Raw genomic sequence first — 21,030 nt, forward strand, 5'->3', positions numbered from 1 at the left:
CGCAGCGGTAATGCCATTACCTGCGGCCGGGCTCGGGCCCGAGGAACCCGACAAACCTGCTCCGCCGGAGGGAGTCGAGGAGGAGGCCTTTGCAGACATGGAGGTCTCCCTCGCTCCCTCCGTGCTAAAAAGAAGGCGCGACCCCCTGGATGAGGAGGAGGACCGGGAGGAGGAAGGTCCCTCCGAGCAGGGGGAGTCGTCGCCCGCCGCGGGTACTGCGCCCCCCCGCCCCCCCAGCGCTGTCGTCATCACCAGCGATCGGCAGGGGTCGCCTGTCCCTCGGGAGGCTGAGGCAGATGTGTCTGTCCAGCACGTGCCTCCCGGGGATGGGGATGAGACCCTGCCCGTGGGGGGGGTTGCGGAACAACCCGCGGCAGTAATTGAAGTTGACCTTTTATCGGTGTCATTACCCCTCGCCGGGTCGGGCAGCCTGGGGGCTGGGTCGGGCGAGCTCGAGGATAATGAGCTCGCCCAATGCGACCCGGACGTCTCCCAGGGGATGCTCGTCCTGGTAGAGCTTTTAATTCAAAACCCCCCGTCCGCTGGGTCGGAGGTTGGTGGCGGGGAGGAGGATGGCCCCCTGGCTGCGTCTCTGGTGCCGGACGTACTGGAGGAGCTGGAAATTGTTCTCTCCCCGGTTTCTCCGGTCGTTCCGGCGTCTGAGGCGGAGGGGAGCTCTGAACCGCCGCCGTCTTCTGGCCCGGCACCCCTAGAGGAGCCCAGGGAGAAATCCTCTGCCGCCGATCCTGGGGGTGGGATCCGGGCGGAGGCGGGGCTGGCTGGCGCGGCCGAGTCGTTCGCTTCGCACTGCGCGGCGGACGGGTCGGCCGCTGGTGACGACCCCCTGGAGGAGGATGGGGACTCGGTGATGGGCACGGAGGACGATTCGGACTCCAGCGCCGACGTGGCGATGGATGACCTCGTGCCCCTTGCCGAGTCTCCCCTCATTTCCGTAAGGGAACTCCGGGATTTTATGGCCACGTGCCTGGGTCAGCGCAATAAGGTCCGGCTGGCCCTCGACAGGTGGTCGGAGCTGGCGCTGCTCATCGATTCCGTCCGCGTCGCCGTTAAGATCTTGGGCGCGGACGAGGGTGTGAACCCGCTCGAGCTGCGTCGGCTCACAACGTTTCTCACTGGGCTGCTGAGGAAGTGGCGGCAGACCAGCGGCTGCGCTTCCTCCCCCCGTTAGGTGTAGGTAGAGGTTGCACTATGCTTCTGACATGAAGATAACCATAGCCAGCCTCAACATCAACGGCAGCAGGGAGGCGCGCCGCAGATTCAATAACTTCTCGGTCCTTCGGGACGGGAAGTATGCGGTGTGCTTCCTGCAAGAAACCCACACCGTTCCGGGAGACGAAGCCACGTGGCTCCTGGAGTGGCAAGGAGGGGTCAGCATGAGTCACCTCTCCAACAATTCCAGCGGGGTGGCTATCTTGCTGGCCCCGCATTTTCAGCCGGAGATCTTGGGGGTCAAGGAGCACGTGCCGGGCCGCTTGCTCCATGTCACTGTTCGCCTGGGGGGCGTGCCGCACCATCTAGTGAACGTGTACGCCCCTCAGACCAGTGCGCAGCAAGTGCGCTTCTTCGAAGAAGTGTCCGCTCTCTTGGGCTCCATCGACGTGGGCGAGTGCGTCATCCTCGGGGGGGGATTTTAACTGCACCCTCGAGGCGAGGGACCGTTCGGGTCCCCCGCGAAGCCCGGCGGCGATGGAGAAGTTGAGGGACCTGGTTGGGTCCTTCGACTTGGTGGACGTCTGGCGAAATCTCCACCCCGACTCCAGCGCCTTCACTAGCGTGAGGTCTGGGGGAGGAAGGTCCAGAATCGACCGCCTCTACATTTCCCGGGCGTTCGTCTCCTGCGTTCCGGCAGCTTCCATGCGGCCGGTGCCGTGCACGGACCACCACCTGGTGTGGGCGGAGCTCGCTCCGCTGCGCACGCGGGGGGGGTCCGTGTACTGGCATTTTAACAACCTGCTGCTGGAGGACGCACGGTTCCGGGATTCGTTTCGTCGATTCTGGGCCGACTGGAGAAGGAAGCAGGGGGGCTTCCCCTCCTTGAGGCTATGGTGGGATGTGGGCAAGGCTCACATCCGTCTCTTCTGTCAGGAGTACGCGAAGGGGTCGACCAAGAGGCGGGAGGCCCGGGTCGGGCAGTTGGAGAAGGAGGTGCTCGACCTGGAGTCCCGTCTCGGTCAGGTCGTCGAGGACCCGGCCCGGCGGAAGGTGTACGAAGAGAAGAAGGGCGCGCTGAAGGACCTGCAGCTCGTCGGGTCCCGAGGCGCGGGACCTGGACCGCGGCTCCCCCTTCTTCTACTCGCTGGAAAAAAGACGGGGGGTCCGTAAGCAGCTCTTGGGGCTGCTGGCCGACGACGGATCTCTGGTCTCGGATCCGGAGGGAATCAGCGCGGAGACCCGCGCCTATTACGGGGCTCTGTTCTCTCCGGATCCGTCCAGCGAGGATGCGCGCAAAGTTTTGTGGGAGGACCTGACGAAGGTTGGCCCGGAGGGCGCCGAAAAATTGGACGCTCCGCTAAGTCTGGCGGAGCTGACCGGCGCCCTCCGCCAGCTCTCTAGGGGAAAGTCCCCGGGGCTGGACGGGCTGACCGTGGAGTTCCACAGGGCGTTCTGGGACGTCTTGGGGGGCGACTACGCGCGGGTCCTGGGGGAAAGTTTGGCGACCGGGGAGATGCCCCTCTCTTGGCGCAGGGCGGTCATTGTCCTGCTGCCTAAGAAGGGCGATCTCCGCCTCCTTAAGAACTGGCGCCCGGTCTCCCTCCTCAGCACGGACTATAAAATCTTTGCCAGGGCCATGTCTGCTCGCCTTGGCACCGTGCTGGCCCACATGATCCACCCCGACCAGTCCTACACGGTCCCGGGCCGGACCATCCACGATAACATCCATCTGGTCCAGGACCTGGTCCACCACTCCCAGAGGGCTGGTCTGTCGGTCGCCTTCCTTTCCCTGGATCAGGAGAAGGCGTTCGACAGGGTGGATCACGAGTATCTCTTCGGGACTCTGCGCGCATTCGGGTTCGGGACGCATTTCGTCGCCCGGATCCGACTTCTGTACGCCGCCGCGGAGTGTCTGATTAAAGTTAACGGGTCCTTGACGGCGCCCCTTCGCTTCGGGAGGGGGGTGCGTCAGGGATGCCCCATGTCCGGTCAGTTATATGCCATTTGCGTGGAGCCTTTCCTGCGCCTCTTGCGGAAGAAGTTGACGGGACTGGCTCTGCAAGGGCCGGGCGTGGAGGTGGTCCTCTCGGCTTACGCCGATGACGTGCTCCTCACGGTCACGGATCCCGCTGACTTGCGGAGGATGCGGGAATGCCAGCAGATTTACTCGGACGCATCCTCCGCCAAGATCAACTGGGAGAAATGTTCCGGACTCCTGGTGGGTCAGTGGCGGGTGGACTCCCTGCCGGAGGAGTTCAGGCCTTTCGCCTGGAGCACCACGCACCTCCTCTATTTGGGAGTCTACCTTAGCCCTGCCGAGGACGCTTGGCCGGCGAACTGGCAAGAGCTGGAGGCCAAAGTCACCGCTCGCCTAGGACGCTGGACAGGACTGCTCCGAGTGTTGTCCTACAGGGGTCGAGCGCTAGTCATAAACCAGCTGGTGGCCGCCATGTTGTGGTACCGGTTGGTCACTTTGATCCCTCCCCCTGCGTTTGTCGCCAAGATTCAGAAGAAGCTCATCGACTTCTTCTGGGACAAAAGGAAGCACTGGGTCTCTGCCGCGGTTCTGTGTCTCCCGCTTAGGGAGGGCGGTCAGGCGCTGGTGTGCCTTCGCACCCAGGCTGCGACTTTCCGTCTTCAGACGCTGCAGAGATACCTGTACGTCGAGAATCCTCCGAGATGGTGTGCGCTGGCGACGTTTTTCTTCCGCCAGCTGCATGGCCTGAATTACGACACGCAGCTCCTGTTTGCGAAAGTGGGCAGCAGGCGTGCCGGCCTGCGGGAGCTGCCTGTCTTCTACCAGGAATTACTATGGGTTTGGAACTACGTCGCTTCCAGGCGGAGCTCTCCCCCGTCAGGAGCGGCGGCTCTCCTTCGGGAGCCGCTGCTCAGGAATCCGCACCTCCACGAACACGGGTTCGGGCGGCTGGCGGAGGGTAGGGCTGTGGCTGGCAAGGTGACCAGAGTCGGGGACCTGCTCGATGGCGGAGGAGCGGGCTGGATGGCGCCAGAGGAGCTGGCGCGGCGCCTGTCCTGGGCCAACGTCCAGCTCGCGGTCGAAACCATCGAATCGGTAAAAGCGGCACTAGGCCCCGACTCCACTAGGTGTATCGAGGCGGCTCAAGCACGTGGGGCGATCCCGTCCGAGCTTACCCCCGTTCGGACGGAATTCCTCATCGGCGCCCGGCCCCGAAACTCCCCTCGGGAACCGGCGCCTCACAACTTGAGCCGTCTCGAGGAAATACCCTCCGTGCCTTTTCATTCCACGCGGAGGGGTTTCCTGTACGGGCTGCTCCTGCACACTCTCCACTTTGCCATCTTCGTCTACCGTCCGGACACGCCTTGGCGTGGCGTTTTGCCGACCGGCGGTAGCGGAGGTCCCCAATGGAGGGCTCTCTATGCGGGAGTCCTCCCTTGTTCCATCGGGGACTTGGCCTGGAGGGTGTTGCACGGAGCGGTCCCGTGCAATAAGGTTTTAAGTAGGTTCACGGACTCCCAGGCCGCCTGCATTTTTTGCGGCCTGGAGGAGTCCGTGTTTCACGTTTATATGGATTGTGAGAGGTTGCAGCCCCTCTTTCACTACTTGAAGGGGCTGCTCCTCGATTTTTGGTTGCACTTCAGTCCCACGCTCTTGATCTACGGTCACCCGGTGCGGAGGGGAGCGGACAGGTTGGAGGACCTCCTTGTGGGCCTGCTCCTGGGCCTGGCTAAAAGAGCCATCAATTGGTCCAGGCAGCGGGCGGTCGAGGGGGTCGTCCAGCCGGATTGCCTGCATCTCTTCCGCGGCCATGTTCGCGCCCGGGTGGCCCTGGAGATGGAGCACGCGGTGTCCGCCGGTGCGCTTGAGTATTTCCACGACCGGTGGGCGCCGCGGGGACTGGAGTGCATCATCAACACGGAAAACCAAATTTTAATTTGATTTCTTAAGCTTTAGTTGAACTTTTGTTTATTTACAGTCGAATTGGTTTTTTTTGGGGTCCAAATAAAAGAGTACCCTCTGTTCAGCTGCAAGCACGAGCAGAGGGAGCAGCCAGACTTTGGAGAGTGGATTAAAGTGGTGATCCCCTGACCAGGAAGAGGAGGAGAACGTTGGACCACCACCACCAACTCCACCATCATTACATCAACTGAGGTGCCTGGAGAGAGAGGACAGAGGAGGAGAAGGAGAAAGGAGGCCTACATCAACATCAACCAGGGGAGAGGCCTTTCTATCACTGCCTCCCCAATTTGGCCTCCACTTCAGGAGAGGGAGAGAGGGGAGAGAAACCAACTGCTTGAAAGGAGGGAAGAAAACTTCATCCGGAACATCTACAGGTGGGTGTTATTTGGGGCACTCTCCCAAGACTTTGTATTTTAGGTGGGGGGAGAAAAGAAGAAGCAAGGCCGGATCATCAAGGGGTGCAGTGTGTGTGTGTGTGCTCTTGTTAAAAGCTAGGCCACACACACCACTAATTAGCATCCCTTCTATTGCCTGCCCTGGGAGAGCTTGGAGCTGCCCAAGGTGAAGTCCTTAATTTAATTTAATTACATCGTTAAGACCTGTTGCAGGACTAAGCCTGGGCTTCTCCAGCTTTTCCAGGTGAAGACGTCTTCTCCCCCTGCCAGAAGACCACCATCACCAAAGACTTTTTCCATCGGAGAGTGCAACCCTGCCTACACCCACCCACCATCCTGAGTGGCAACACTGCCCTTTGCGGCCTCCCTCCTTCCCACCCCCCCACCTCTCTCTCTCTCTCTTTGTCTCTCTCTGCCTGTCTTTCTAAGGCACCTTAGTTTCATCTATTTTATTAATTGCCAATTGAGCAGAAGGGCGAGGGCTCCTCTCCCAATTTAAATCAATAAGGAGAGAGGTGTGTCCTCATTTTAATCGGCTCCCTCTGCTCAATAGAGGACAAAAAAAATATATATATACACCGAGGCCATTAACACCTTCAGGCCTGTGACTTGGGGTGAGTGTAGCCCTTAAAAAAAGCACCCCAGAATGGCGACTGCATCTTCGCCGGTGGCGGGGCCAGCCGGGACCTATGCGAGAGTGGTAGCCACAGCCACAGCTGCTCCCGCTGTTCCTGCTGCCCCGTCACCTTTTCGATTAATAACAAAAAAGCTTGGGGTGAAGAGCTACACTCACCCCACTATGACCATCGAGGCCTGCGTCAAGGCCATGGCTGGGGTTGTCGGCCCCTCAGCCATCGTCGCGGCCTCGAAAATGTATGGGAAGGCTGTGTTCTTCCTGGGGTCGGAGCGGGCGGTGTCCCTGGCTGTCGCCAAGGGGCTCACCGTGGGCGGGACCTTCCTGCCGGTGGATCCTCTCGAGGCCACCGCGCAGAGGATCATTATTTCCAACGTCCCGCCCTATGTTCCTGGTGAGCTCCTCCTTCCCCATTTGCGACAACTTGGGGAGGTGAGGTCGGGGATCACGCCCATCCCGCTCGGCTTCCGGGAGGCCAGCCTTCGCCACGTCTTCTCCTTCCGGCGCCAGCTGTTTATCCAGCTGGCGCGGGAGGAGGACACTGAAGGGGCGTTCGTCGTCCTCCACGAGGGGACCGCCTACCGCGCCTTTTGGACGTCGGACGGTGTGAGGTGCCATGCCTGCAGGGAGGTGGGGCACATCAGGAGGAACTGCCCTGCCTCCAAGGCCGCCGGATCATCTCGTGCGGCCGAGGCTGGCGCCGCCGCCCTTCCCCCCGGATCTGCCCGCGCGTCAAGTACGTCTGATGCGCGGTTGACGTCGGGGGCCGATGCCACCAAGGCCTCCGGCGGGGGGGAGGGAGCGTGTCCGGCCGGAAAGAAGGCGCGGGGAAAAAAGAAGCACCTTAGGGCAGGCCCCCCCGTGGATGGTGAGCCCTTGCCCCTTGAGCCCCTTACACCCGCGCTCCTCGCGGAGTTGACCAGGGTAGATGTGAGCGGGAGGCGCCCCGTGCCCGAGCCTGTGGCCGCAACCGCCGCAGCGGTAATGCCATTACCTGCGGCCGGGCTCGGGCCCGAGGAACCCGACAAACCTGCTCCGCCGGAGGGAGTCGAGGAGGAGGCCTTTGCAGACATGGAGGTCTCCCTCGCTCCCTCCGTGCTAAAAAGAAGGCGCGACCCCCTGGATGAGGAGGAGGACCGGGAGGAGGAAGGTCCCTCCGAGCAGGGGGAGTCGTCGCCCGCCGCGGGTACTGCGCCCCCCCAGCGCTGTCGTCATCACCAGCGATCGGCAGGGGTCGCCTGTCCCTCGGGAGGCTGAGGCAGATGTGTCTGTCCAGCACGTGCCTCCCGGGGATGGGGATGAGACCCTGCCCGTGGGGGGGGTTGCGGAACAACCCGCGGCAGTAATTGAAGTTGACCTTTTATCGGTGTCATTACCCCTCGCCGGGTCGGGCAGCCTGGGGGCTGGGTCGGGCGAGCTCGAGGATAATGAGCTCGCCCAATGCGACCCGGACGTCTCCCAGGGGATGCTCGTCCTGGTAGAGCTTTTAATTCAAAACCCCCCGTCCGCTGGGTCGGAGGTTGGTGGCGGGGAGGAGGATGGCCCCCTGGCTGCGTCTCTGGTGCCGGACGTACTGGAGGAGCTGGAAATTGTTCTCTCCCCGGTTTCTCCGGTCGTTCCGGCGTCTGAGGCGGAGGGGAGCTCTGAACCGCCGCCGTCTTCTGGCCCGGCACCCCTAGAGGAGCCCAGGGAGAAATCCTCTGCCGCCGATCCTGGGGGTGGGATCCGGGCGGAGGCGGGGCTGGCTGGCGCGGCCGAGTCGTTCGCTTCGCACTGCGCGGCGGACGGGTCGGCCGCTGGTGACGACCCCCTGGAGGAGGATGGGGACTCGGTGATGGGCACGGAGGACGATTCGGACTCCAGCGCCGACGTGGCGATGGATGACCTCGTGCCCCTTGCCGAGTCTCCCCTCATTTCCGTAAGGGAACTCCGGGATTTTATGGCCACGTGCCTGGGTCAGCGCAATAAGGTCCGGCTGGCCCTCGACAGGTGGTCGGAGCTGGCGCTGCTCATCGATTCCGTCCGCGTCGCCGTTAAGATCTTGGGCGCGGACGAGGGTGTGAACCCGCTCGAGCTGCGTCGGCTCACAACGTTTCTCACTGGGCTGCTGAGGAAGTGGCGGCAGACCAGCGGCTGCGCTTCCTCCCCCCGTTAGGTGTAGGTAGAGGTTGCACTATGCTTCTGACATGAAGATAACCATAGCCAGCCTCAACATCAACGGCAGCAGGGAGGCGCGCCGCAGATTCAATAACTTCTCGGTCCTTCGGGACGGGAAGTATGCGGTGTGCTTCCTGCAAGAAACCCACACCGTTCCGGGAGACGAAGCCACGTGGCTCCTGGAGTGGCAAGGAGGGGTCAGCATGAGTCACCTCTCCAACAATTCCAGCGGGGTGGCTATCTTGCTGGCCCCGCATTTTCAGCCGGAGATCTTGGGGGTCAAGGAGCACGTGCCGGGCCGCTTGCTCCATGTCACTGTTCGCCTGGGGGGCGTGCCGCACCATCTAGTGAACGTGTACGCCCCTCAGACCAGTGCGCAGCAAGTGCGCTTCTTCGAAGAAGTGTCCGCTCTCTTGGGCTCCATCGACGTGGGCGAGTGCGTCATCCTCGGGGGGGATTTTAACTGCACCCTCGAGGCGAGGGACCGTTCGGGTCCCCCGCGAAGCCCGGCGGCGATGGAGAAGTTGAGGGACCTGGTTGGGTCCTTCGACTTGGTGGACGTCTGGCGAAATCTCCACCCCGACTCCAGCGCCTTCACTAGCGTGAGGTCTGGGGGAGGAAGGTCCAGAATCGACCGCCTCTACATTTCCCGGGCGTTCGTCTCCTGCGTTCCGGCAGCTTCCATGCGGCCGGTGCCGTGCACGGACCACCACCTGGTGTGGGCGGAGCTCGCTCCGCTGCGCGCGCGGGGGGGGTCCGTGTACTGGCATTTTAACAACCTGCTGCTGGAGGACGCACGGTTCCGGGATTCGTTTCGTCGATTCTGGGCCGACTGGAGAAGGAAGCAGGGGGGCTTCCCCTCCTTGAGGCTATGGTGGGATGTGGGCAAGGCTCACATCCGTCTCTTCTGTCAGGAGTACGCGAAGGGGTCGACCAAGAGGCGGGAGGCCCGGGTCGGGCGGTTGGAGAAGGAGGTGCTCGACCTGGAGTCCCGTCTCGGTCAGGTCGTCGAGGACCCGGCCCTGCGGAAGGTGTACGAAGAGAAGAAGGGCGCGCTGAAGGACCTGCAGCTCGTCGGGTCCCGAGGCGCGTACGTGAGGTCGCGGATCCAGCTCCTGCGGGACCTGGACCGCGGCTCCCCCTTCTTCTACTCGCTGGAAAAAAGACGGGGGGTCCGTAAGCAGCTCTTGGGGCTGCTGGCCGACGACGGATCTCTGGTCTCGGATCCGGAGGGAATCAGCGCGGAGACCCGCGCCTATTACGGGGCTCTGTTCTCTCCGGATCCGTCCAGCGAGGATGCGCGCAGAGTTTTGTGGGAGGACCTGACGAAGGTTGGCCCGGAGGGCGCCGAAAAATTGGACGCTCCGCTAAGTCTGGCGGAGCTGACCGGCGCTCTCCGCCAGCTCTCTAGGGGAAAGTCCCCGGGGCTGGACGGGCTGACCGTGGAGTTCCACAGGGCGTTCTGGGACGTCTTGGGGGGCGACTACGCGCGGGTCCTGGGGGAAAGTTTGGCGACCGGGGAGATGCCCCTCTCTTGGCGCAGGGCGGTCATTGTCCTGCTGCCTAAGAAGGGCGATCTCCGCCTCCTTAAGAACTGGCGCCCGGTCTCCCTCCTTAGCACGGGCTATAAAATCTTTGCCAGGGCCATGTCTGCTCGCCTTGGCACCGTGCTGGCCCACATGATCCACCCCGACCAGTCCTACACGGTCCCGGGCCGGACCATCCACGATAACATCCATCTGGTCCGGGACCTGGTCCACCACTCCCAGAGGGCTGGTCTGTCGGTCGCCTTCCTTTCCCTGGATCAGGAGAAGGCGTTCGACAGGGTGGATCACGAGTATCTCTTCGGGACTCTGCGCGCATTCGGGTTCGGGACGCATTTCGTCGCCCGGATCCGACTTCTGTACGCCGCCGCGGAGTGTCTGATTAAAGTTAACGGGTCCTTGACGGCGCCCCTTCGCTTCGGGAGGGGGGTGCGTCAGGGATGCCCCATGTCCGGTCAGTTATATGCCATTTGCGTGGAGCCTTTCCTGCGCCTCTTGCGGAAGAGGTTGACGGGACTGGCTCTGCAAGGGCCGGGCGTGGAGGTGGTCCTCTCGGCTTACGCCGATGACGTGCTCCTCACGGTCACGGATCCCGCTGACTTGCGGAGGATGCGGGAATGCCAGCAGATTTACTCGGACGCATCCTACGCCAAGATCAACTGGGAGAAATGTTCCGGACTCCTGGTGGGTCAGTGGCGGGTGGACTCCCTGCCGGAGGAGTTCAGGCCTTTCGCCTGGAGCACCACGCACCTCCTCTATTTGGGAGTCTACCTTAGCCCTGCCGAGGACGCTTGGCCGGCGAACTGGCAAGAGCTGGAGGCCAAAGTCACCGCTCGCCTAGGACGCTGGACAGGACTGCTCCGAGTGTTGTCCTACAGGGGTCGAGCGCTGGTCATAAACCAGCTGGTGGCCGCCATGTTGTGGTACCGGTTGGTCACTTTGATCCCTCCCCCTGCGTTTGTCGCCAAGATTCAGAAGAAGCTCATCGACTTCTTCTGGGACAAAAGGAAGCACTGGGTCTCTGCCGCGGTTCTGTGTCTCCCGCTTAGGGAGGGCGGTCAGGCGCTGGTGTACCTTCGCACCCAGGCTGCGACTTTCCGTCTTCAGACGCTGCAGAGATACCTGTACGTCGAGAATCCTCCGAGATGGTGTGCGCTGGCGACGTTTTTCTTCCGCCAGCTGCATGGCCTCAATTACGACACGCAGCTCCTGTTTGCGAAAGTGGGCAGCAGGCGTGCCGGCCTGCGGGAGCTGCCTGTCTTCTACCAGGAACTACTATGGGTTTGGAACTACGTCGCTTCCAGGCGGAGCTCTCCCCCGTCAGGAGCGGCGGCTCTCCTTCGGGAGCCGCTGCTCAGGAATCCGCACCTCCACGAACACGGGTTCGGGCGGCTGGCGGAGGGTAGGGCTGTGGCTGGCAAGGTGACCAGAGTCGGGGACCTGCTCGATGGCGGAGGAGCGGGCTGGATGGCGCCGGAGGAGCTGGCGCGGCGCCTGTCCTGGGCCAACGTCCGGCTCGCGGTCGAAACCATCGAATCGGTAAAAGCGGCACTGGGCCCCGACTCCACTAGGTGTATCGAGGCGGCTCAAGCACGTGGGGCGATCCCGTCCGAGCTTACCCCCGTTCGGACGGAATTCCTCATCGGCGCCCGGCCCCGAAACTCCCCTCGGGAACCGGCGCCTCACAACTTGAGCCGTCTCGAGGAAATACCCTCCGTGCCTTTTCATTCCGCGCGGAGGGGTTTCCTGTACGGGCTGCTCCTGCACACTCTCCACTTTGCCATCTTCGTCTACCGTCCGGACACGCCTTGGCGTGGTGTTTTGCCGACCGGCGGTAGCGGAGGTCCCCAATGGAGGGCTCTCTATGCGGGAGTCCTCCCTTGTTCCATCGGGGACTTGGCCTGGAGGGTGTTGCATGGAGCGGTCCCGTGCAATAAGGTTTTAAGTAGGTTCACGGACTCCCAGGCCGCCTGCATTTTTTGCGGCCTGGAGGAGTCCGTGTTTCACGTTTATATGGATTGTGAGAGGTTGCAGCCCCTCTTTCACTACTTGAAGGGGCTGCTCCTCGATTTTTGGTTGCACTTCAGTCCCACGCTCTTGATCTACGGTCACCCGGTGCGGAGGGGAGCGGACAGGTTGGAGGACCTCCTTGTGGGCCTGCTCCTGGGCCTGGCTAAAAGAGCCATCAATTGGTCCAGGCAGCGGGCGGTCGAGGGGGTCGTCCAGCCGGATTGCCTGCATCTCTTCCGCGGCCATGTTCGCGCCCGGGTGGCCCTGGAGATGGAGCACGCGGTGTCCGCCGGTGCGCTTGAGTATTTCCGCGACCGGTGGGCGCCGCGGGGACTGGAGTGCATCATCAACACGGAAAACCAAATTTTAATTTGATTTGTTAAGCTTTAGTTGAACTTTTGTTTATTTACAGTCGAATTGTTTTTTTTTTTTTGGGTCCAAATAAAAGAGTACCCTCTGTTCAAGTAAATACCTGTTTTATTGTTCTCCTGCAGTCCGTGTATTATTTATACTCGGACATTACAATTGCCAGTGTGGAACTGAGCCATACAAATCAGGAGGGTCCTAGATTCAATGGGGTCGATTTTCATTAAGCTGTCGGGAAGGAGGCGGGACTACAACTTTCGGGTTTTAGTCCCGCCTACATCGACGTCCGGCCAATCCACGCGATTTTCCCTTGATTGACCTTGTTGAGCCCGCCCAGCAGGCTCAGCAGGCCAATTAAGGGCCACCCGGCAACAGGTGACGTCACAGACTGAAATTTCATCTGTCAAGAGGTCTTGACAGATGAAATATCAGTGTTTCACAGCTGTTTGAAGCTGTCAAACACTGACAGTCTGACTTCTAACCTGAGTCCTTCTATACAGACTCAGTTAGAAATCTTGCCGGCAATGAAAGCTGAAGGCTGTCATTTTTGACAGCTCGCAGCCATTTTGCTTTCAGTGCCAGCTGAGTGATGGACTCCCGAAACCTAGAGGAAGAAAGGCTGCTAAGGTAAGTACAGGTAATTTAAACTTCTTTACACACTTTAGACACACCAAACACACTTACCTTTGCATTCATGCACCCATCACTCACCTGAACACCGACATCGCGACCCCTCCAAGTCCTTCAACCTGACGGCCCGCCTGCTCTAACCTGGCGTGGTTTGGAGCCGTTGGGAATCCCACACGACACCCCTCAAAATAGGGATTAGGCTAAAAACTGCCTGTTAACTACCTGTTAACAGGCAGTTAATTGGCACTAATCCCTTCCCGCCGCGGGTCGGCGGATCCCAGTGCGGGGCAGGTGCCCGCCTCCTCTGAAACTTACGTGGAGGCGGGTTTTGGGCAGGATGGTGTCGGGACCCCCGAATTCGGGATTTTTGCCCCCCGCCCGCCTAAAAGCCCGCCTCACAGCACACTGAAAATCCAGGCCAATGTCTCCCCTTCCATCTATGTTGAATTAGCTGTGCTTTCAGCTGGGCAGCAGTTAGTGGTATTACAATTAATCTCAGCGTTAATAGGTGAGAAAGGAGGAAAGTTGCCTCAGTTCCAACTCCTGAATCTTATCCAGTAATCTCTGCTGGAACTGTGAGATTGTGCAGTTAGATAAAGACATGATCACACTTGGCTGTGATGCCCTTATGATGGAATACCCTACTGACACTCACTCAGCTCATTCATGAGGAATGGCCATTTCAGTGAGGTACCAGAGGTGCCTGTTGAACCATACCATAAGATGAGTTTGTGTCTTTAGGACAGGAGAAAAAAGGACTATGAACTCTTTATTAACATCAATCATTACATTGCTATCTCTTCTAAAGGAAACTAGTAACGATATCAATTTCTCTGCTAAAATGTACACTTTGCCAGATATTTTTCAGCTATTTGTGACAAGCATCAGATATTAATAAAACTATTTTTCAAAAGATAAAGGTCCTGCAAGTGCACTATAGATACCACCATATGAATTCATAATATGTTTATATGAAATTTCTCTTGCTGCTGTTTTAGAACAGGTTTTAAAATAAATAAAAATTATTTAAAAGAAATAGGTTGTTGCCACTGATAAAATGGAAGAGAGAGGAATGTCAGACAAATGTATTAAGTGTTCATAAACTACAATCAGCGTAATTTCAGGGTAAAAATAGCTAACATCTTTAACCTTTATTTGTATTAACAAGAAAATGATTGATTTGAAATTCCCCATTTGCAGAACATACACATATTAATGCCATCCAGTCCCCCCTCATACGTGCATTTATGCTTTACAATCACTTATGCAAGTACAGGAAACTTTTTTTTATTCAGCACGGACGGGACCGACGTGGTGCCGGTTCATCAAATAGTCCGGATAACCGAAAGCTATAGTAAAAGATACGGAGCTGAGAACTCCGTATAAAGCAACAAACCCTGTGCTTCAGAACAATGGCCACAAGTTGCAAGCGTCTCTGTAGTTTAGCAACTGCTGCAGCCACACCCTTGCACAGCAACAAATGGAGGAAGGCAAGTAATAAAAGTTACCTGAACCTACTCCTGAATTTTGCCAGTTAACCGAGATTTCTAGTTATTTAGGTGCCGGTAAATCGAAAGTTTCCTGTACTGGCACAACAACCACCACTCAGAACAGTCAAGAAAGCCTCCTTTGGCAATAAATGGTACGTCAATTTTTTATTCCAGCAGCCTGCTCTCTTCAACTTTCCCATGCTGCTCCCCACACAGTAGCTCCAAAATGGTATAGAATAAAGGGAATAAAAACTGTTAGAAGCAAAAACAGTAAAGCGGTAAGGAGAAAAAAGGAACGTGAAAAGAAAGAGAAACAGGTGAAAGGGAGAGGGAGAGAGAAAAGAAGAGACATAAAATGATGGTGGGGACAGAAAGAGAAAAGAGAAAGAAAAAGAGGGAATGGGAGGGGCAGAGAGAGAAAGATAAAAGTAGAGGAAATGGAGGAAGAAAAAAATGGAGATAAAAATAAGGAAAAGGACAGAGAAGGGGAATGGGAGGGAGGAGAGAAAGAGAAGTGAAAGTGACCAATGGGACAGATTGAGTCAGAGGAGGAGGAGAAAGGAGGTGATACGCACAGTCCGATATTCAGTTCCACTGACTTCAATAAAACGGAATATCGGGCGTGTCGTTTAACGGGCAGCAAAAGCGATTTCGCCTATTTTATGGTCCGTGTCCATGTCCAATTTCACCCCAATTTGTTTCTCTATTAGAGAGAAAAGCAAGCCCTCTTCAATACTTACTTCTGAAAAACTCCCAGTAATGTAGTTTCAAATATCAGTGGTAGGTAAGCTGCAGACATGGGTGGGATCACCTGAGATAATGGGCTAGACTCTCGCAGCTCTGTGCAATCAGTATCCACTTCAATTAGAATGTGCATAGGTAAGCTGTTTACAATATTCAAATTCTGCATTGATGTTGAATGTACACAAACTGTTCCAAAGTCAACTGTAGATGGGCCTGAAGTTAAAAAATAAAGTACGAATTTAGGAAAAAATATTACAAAATAATATAAATGCATCAAAAATTACCTCTGTAATGGGTGAAATGCAATCACACATGGGACAAAGGGTAGGAGGTCCTTGACTATGTAATAAGCTTAAAACTTACTATTAACCTGCTGTATTCTTCCTACTTAGAAAAAAGATGAAACCAATACTATACAGACCTTTGTACAACCATATTGTATGGAGTATGCTTTTTTCAGATGCTTAATGTTTTGTTAATTTATTCTGCACCAAAATTTACTGTTAAAACTTATCCCAATTAAAATTGCTTAAAGTACTAAGATTTTTTTTTTAAACTTACATTTTTCAGTTAAAGGGGAACAATTCACATGGCGGCAGAATGAAAACAAACTTAGCTGTTACATAAAATGTTTATCTTCCAATTTTAGTTAGTAAATGACTGGATTTCTCTATTTTCTATGCTGAGTCACTTTAATTTGTTTTTCAGGTTTCTGAAAAGCCTACAGGATCAGCGTTATCTTTTGTCCAGCACAGGAGATTAACATAGCCAACCAGGTTTGTTTAAGTTTGATTCTGGCCATCAATATGGTTTCACAATAAGATGCTGAAGAGTATTAATTTGTCTTGGAGTCATGGGGAATGGTACGTCAGCTCAGGTTGACAAGGGCCATGTTTACAATAAAACATTTCTGTTCCGAACTTAAAGTTTCCCTACTAAATTATGATTTGTCAGTGGGATTTTCTCTAAACAACTCATTTTGAACTTCACTGGAATCAGGAATTAAGATGTCATTGGTTGTTACAAAAGTATTAATATTTTCATTCTGAGCAGAGTCTGTTCCTTGAGTACTATCAAGTTCAAATGTCTTGGGGGTATCAGCATTAAAAACATTTTCAACACAGTCACTGCCAACATTTTCTGCAACTTTGTCATTGAAGTTGTTATGAGCAGTTTTAAAAAATATATCAACTTTTGGCAACTTTGCAATTTGCTCACTAGTCTCCTTTTATTTCTTGCACTTAGCTGCTCCATGCTGTTGTTCCAGCATTTTTAGAATGGTGCGTAAATTTTGAACAATAAAAACAAATACAATGCTCACTGGTGTAACAACTAGCATCATAACGCAAAATGCGGGAGGTCATCGGGAAAGGAGTGGTGCTGGGACAGGCATGATAGATTGATGTAGATTGGAGCCTTGTATCTCTAAAGCAGCATTCAGAACATTTGTTGTGGAATGTATATCCAGTTTCCAAGTGTAGGCTGTGGCACATAGGAACATTGGAATAGGAGTAGGCTCTGCAGCCCCTCAAGCCTGTTCCACCATTCAGTTACATCATGGTTCATCTGTACCTCAACTCCAGTTACCTGGCTTTGATCCATATCCCTTGATACCCTTACCCAATAAAAATCTGTCAATCTCAATCTTGAAAATTTCAATTGACCACAATCCACAGCCCTTTGGTCGAGAGAATTCCAGATTTCCACTAACCTTTGTGTGAAAAAATATTTCCCGATTTCACTCCTGAATGGTCTAGCTCTAATTTTAAGATAATGTCTCCTTGTTCTGGATTCCCCATCAGAGGAAATAGCTTCTCTGTATCTATCAAATCCTTTCATCATTTTAAACACCTCAAATAAATCACCCCTCAACCTTTTAAACTCAAGGGAATACAAGCTAGGTTGATGCAACCTGTCTGCATAACTTAACCTTTTAAGCCCTGGTATCACTCTGGTGAATGTCCGCTGTACTCCCTCCAAGGCCAATATATCCTTCCTGAGATGCGGTTCCCAAAACTGAATGCAATACTCCAGATGGAATCTGACCAGCATCTACCTCTGTGCAGCATCACTTCCACCCCTTTGTATTGCAGCCCCCCCTTGAGATAAAGGCCAACATTCACTTTTTTTTTAAAAATAGGAGGAGGAGTCGGCCATTTGACCCTTCGAGCCTGCGCCACCATTCAATAGGATCACGGCTGATCTTCTACCTCATCTCCACTTTCCTGAACTATCCCCATATTCCTTGATTCCCTTAATATTCAAAAATCTATCGACTTCTGTTTTGAATATACCCAACGACTGAGCCTCCACAGCCCTCTGGGGTAGAGAATTCCAAAGATTCACCACCCTTTGGGAGAAGAAATTTCTCCTCATCTCAGTCCTAAATGGCCGACCCCTTATTCTGAGTCTGTGATCCCTGGTTCTAGACTCCCCAGCCAGGGGAAGCATCTACTCTGTCAAGCCCTGTAAGAATTTTGTATGTTTCAATGAGATCACCTCTCATTCTTCTAAACTCTAGAGAATATAGGCCTAGTCTCCTCAATCTGTCCTCATAGGACAATCCCCCCATCCCAGGAACCAGTCTGGTGAATCTTCGTTGCACTCCCTCTATGGAAAGTATGTCCTTTCTTAGGTAAGGAGACCAAAACTGCACACACAGTACTCCAGGTGTGGTCTCACCAGGGCCCTATGTAATTGCAGTAAGACGTCTTTACTCTTATACTCAAATCCTCTTGTAATAAAGGCTTATTTTTGGATTATTTTTTGAAAATGTTGTTGAATCTGCTTGATCTTGTATATTGCCCATGCCCCGACGCAGAGACAAAGGGAATCCTATTCAGCTGCGCCTAACTGAAACCAATTTTTAAATCACCATCTATCTGAAATCATTTTTAAAATTTCCTTTTCTGACACAGGGCAACAGCTCTCTTGTACGTTATTGATACAGGTACTAGGCCAGATACACACACATTAAATAGTACAATAGCAAAAATACTGCGGATGCTGGAAATCTGAAATAACAACAGAAAGTGCTGGAAACACTCAGCAGGTCAGGCAGCATCGAGGAGAGAGAAACAGAGTCAATGTTTCGGGTCGAACTCTTTGTCAGAACTGGAAAAGGTTCGGGAAGAGAGATTTTTAAGCAGGGGCAGGGAGGAAGGGAGGAAAGAACAAAGGGAAGGTCTGTAATAGGGTGGAAGGCAGGAGAGATTGACTGACAAAAGGGATGATGGTGCAAGGCAAAAGGAGAGGTAATGGGACAAGTTAAGAAACAAAAGATGGCTCGAGATGATGTGTGAATGATGATGGCAGCAACATTAACAGCTACCATGTGAGGAAACAAGAGAAAAAAAAATAAAGAAATACAGGGCCAATTTATAGTCTGAAATTGTTGAACTCGATGTTGGGTCCAGAAGGCTGTAAAGTGCCTAATCGAAAGATGAGGTGCTGTTCCTCGAGCTTACGTTGAGCTTCATTGGAGCAGTGTAAGAGGCCGAGGACAGAGAGGTCAGAGTGGGAGTGGAGCGGGGAATTAAAGTGACAGGTGACCGGAAGCTCGGGGTCACGTTTGCGGACTGAACAAAGGTGTTCCGCAAAGCGGTCATCCAATCTACGTTTGGTCTCCCCAATGTAGAGGAAACCGCATTGTGAACAGCGAATACAGTATACTAAATTGTACGAAGTACAAGTAAATCGCTGTTTCACCTGGAAGGAGTGTTTGGGGCCCTGGACAGTGGGAAGGGAGGAGGTAAAAGGGCAGGTGTTGCATCTCCTGCGCTTGCATGGGAAGGTGCCGGGCGAAGAGGAAGGGGTGTTGGGGGTGATCACGTAAGCAAAAATGCATTAATAGTCACTTGCTTACAAGGCAGATGCTAAACAGATATGTAGAAAAACAAGTCTCCCTCTCTATATATTTATTTGGAGATAAATACCTCGCAACAAACCAGGGATAATTTTCCAACTTGCCACTTGTAGTGGGGAACGTTGCACATTGGGACCACATATAAGATATTGAAATCCTCAGCAGGTTTCCTCATCTCCTCTGGAGATCTTCCCTCCATGGCCGCCAACCTCATCGTTCCTCAACCCCGCACAGCCCGCTTCTACCTCCTTCCCAAGATCCACAAACAGGACTGCCCTGGTAGACCCATTATTTCAGCCTATTCTAACCCCACAGAACTGATTTCTTCCTATCTCGACTCTTTTTTCTCCCCTTGTCCAGTCTCATCCCACCTACATCCGCAACTCTTTCGACGCCCTCCGCCACGTTAACAGTTTCCAGTTTCCCGGCCCCAACCGTCTCCTTTTCACTATGGACGTCCAATCACTCTACACCTCCATCCCCCTCCAGGACGGCCTGAGGGCGCTCCACTTCTTCCTTGAACAGAGGCCCAACCAGTCTCCATCCACCACCACCCTCCTCCGCCTGGCTGAACTTGTTCTCACATTGAATTACTTCTCCTTTGACTCCACTCACTTCCTCCAAATTAAAGGTGTTGCTATGTGCACCCACATGAGCCCTAGCTATGCCTGCCTTTTCGTGGGATATGTGGAACATTCTTTGTTCCAGTCCAGGTAGGCCTCAGTGCGGCATCGGCAGCGGCGGGAGGCGGAGCAGAGCGGCAGAGCGACTACAAAAGGCCCCAGAGGCTCAGGTAGGCCTCAGTGCGGCATCGGCAGCGGCTGGAGGCGGAGCAGAGCGGCAGAGCGACTACAAGAGGCCCCAGAGGCTCAGGTAGGCGTACCAATCTCCAATCTCAGGCAAGGAGAGAGGTAAAAAGTATTCGAGGTGTGACGTCACCACAAAACAGGTAGGTGATTGGTTGGAGTATTTCTCTCGTTTTAAAACTTTAAGTCTGTGGTTTATAGTTTTTAAGGTTGCTGTGGTATAGCGGGGACAGTTTGTAAACCAGGGCCCTTAAATATATCATTTAACTGTCGTGAAATTGGTGGGATTCATTTAATTTTAATTAATTAGTTAAAGGGTAAGTCATGGCAGGACAGCCCAGCCCCGTAGTGTGCTCCTCCTGCTCTATGTGGGAAATGAGGGATGCTTCCTGCATCCCTGACGACCATGTGCGCGGGAAGTGTGTCCAGCTGCAGCTACTGACAGACCGCATTGCAGCACTGGAGCTGCGGATGGATTCCTTTTGGAGCATTCGCGATGCTGAGGACGTCGTGAATATCACATATAGCGAGTTGGTCACACCGCAGGTAAAGGGTGTACAGGCAGGAAGGGAATGGGTGACCAGCAGGCAGAGTAAGAGGCGCAGGCAGGGAGTGCAGGAATCCCCTGCGTCCATCCCCCTCTCCAACAGATATACCACTTTGAATGCTGTTGGGGGGGATGACTCATCAGGGGAAAGCAGCAGCAGCCAACTTCCTGGCACCATGGGTGGCTTTGCTGCACAGGCTGGGAGGAAAAAGAGTGGAAGAGCTATAGTGATAGGGGACTCAATTGTAAGGGGAATAGATAGGCATTTTTGCGGCCGCAATCAAGACTCCAGGATGGTGTGTTGCCTCCCTGGTGCAAGGGTCAAGGACGTCTCGGAGCGGCTGCAGAACATTTTGGAGGGGGAGGGTGAACAACCAGTTGTCGTGGTGCACATAGGCACCAACGATATAGGTAAAAAACGGGATGAGGTCCAAAAAGCAGAATATAGGGAGTTAGGAGGTAAATTTAAAAATAGGACCTCAAAAGTAGTAATCTCAGGATTGCTACCAGTGCCACGTGCTAGTCAGAGTAGAAATAGGAGGATATTTCAAATGAATACGTGGCTAGAGGAATGGTGCAAGGAGGAGGGATTCAAATTCCTTGCACATTGGAACCGGTTCTGGGAGAGGTGGGACCAGTACAAACGGGACGGTTTGCACCTGGGCAGGGCTGGGACCGATGTCCTAGGGGGAGTGTTTGCTAGTGCTGTTCGGGGGGGTTTAAACTAAA

At 54.7% G+C, this 21,030-nt stretch overlaps 1 protein-coding gene and 1 long non-coding RNA gene across 3 annotated transcripts in view; one reads left to right on the forward strand and one right to left on the reverse strand.

Moving 5' to 3' along the window:
- The window catches only part of LOC147107297 (cilia- and flagella-associated protein 47-like), a 797,073-nt gene that overhangs the window by 646,035 nt on the left and 130,008 nt on the right, over positions 1-21,030 (reverse strand). For both annotated transcript variants that reach the window (XM_086006182.1, XM_086006181.1), the window contains one exon: positions 15,080-15,296. In XM_086006182.1, coding sequence (XP_085862308.1) covers positions 15,080-15,296 — 217 coding nt within the window. The remainder of the gene's footprint in view (positions 1-15,079; positions 15,297-21,030) is intronic.
- The window catches only part of LOC147107298 (uncharacterized), an 81,139-nt gene that overhangs the window by 23,809 nt on the left and 36,300 nt on the right, over positions 1-21,030 (forward strand). Inside the window, exon 3 of the long non-coding RNA XR_015080763.1 lies at positions 15,792-15,859. This is a non-coding gene — a long non-coding RNA (uncharacterized LOC147107298). The remainder of the gene's footprint in view (positions 1-15,791; positions 15,860-21,030) is intronic.

Source organism: Somniosus microcephalus, chromosome 14 (genome assembly GCF_052327205.1).
Source record: "Somniosus microcephalus isolate GS21.2 chromosome 14, FLI_Smic_1.0, whole genome shotgun sequence".
Classification (NCBI taxonomy): Eukaryota; Metazoa; Chordata; class Chondrichthyes; order Squaliformes; family Somniosidae; genus Somniosus; species Somniosus microcephalus.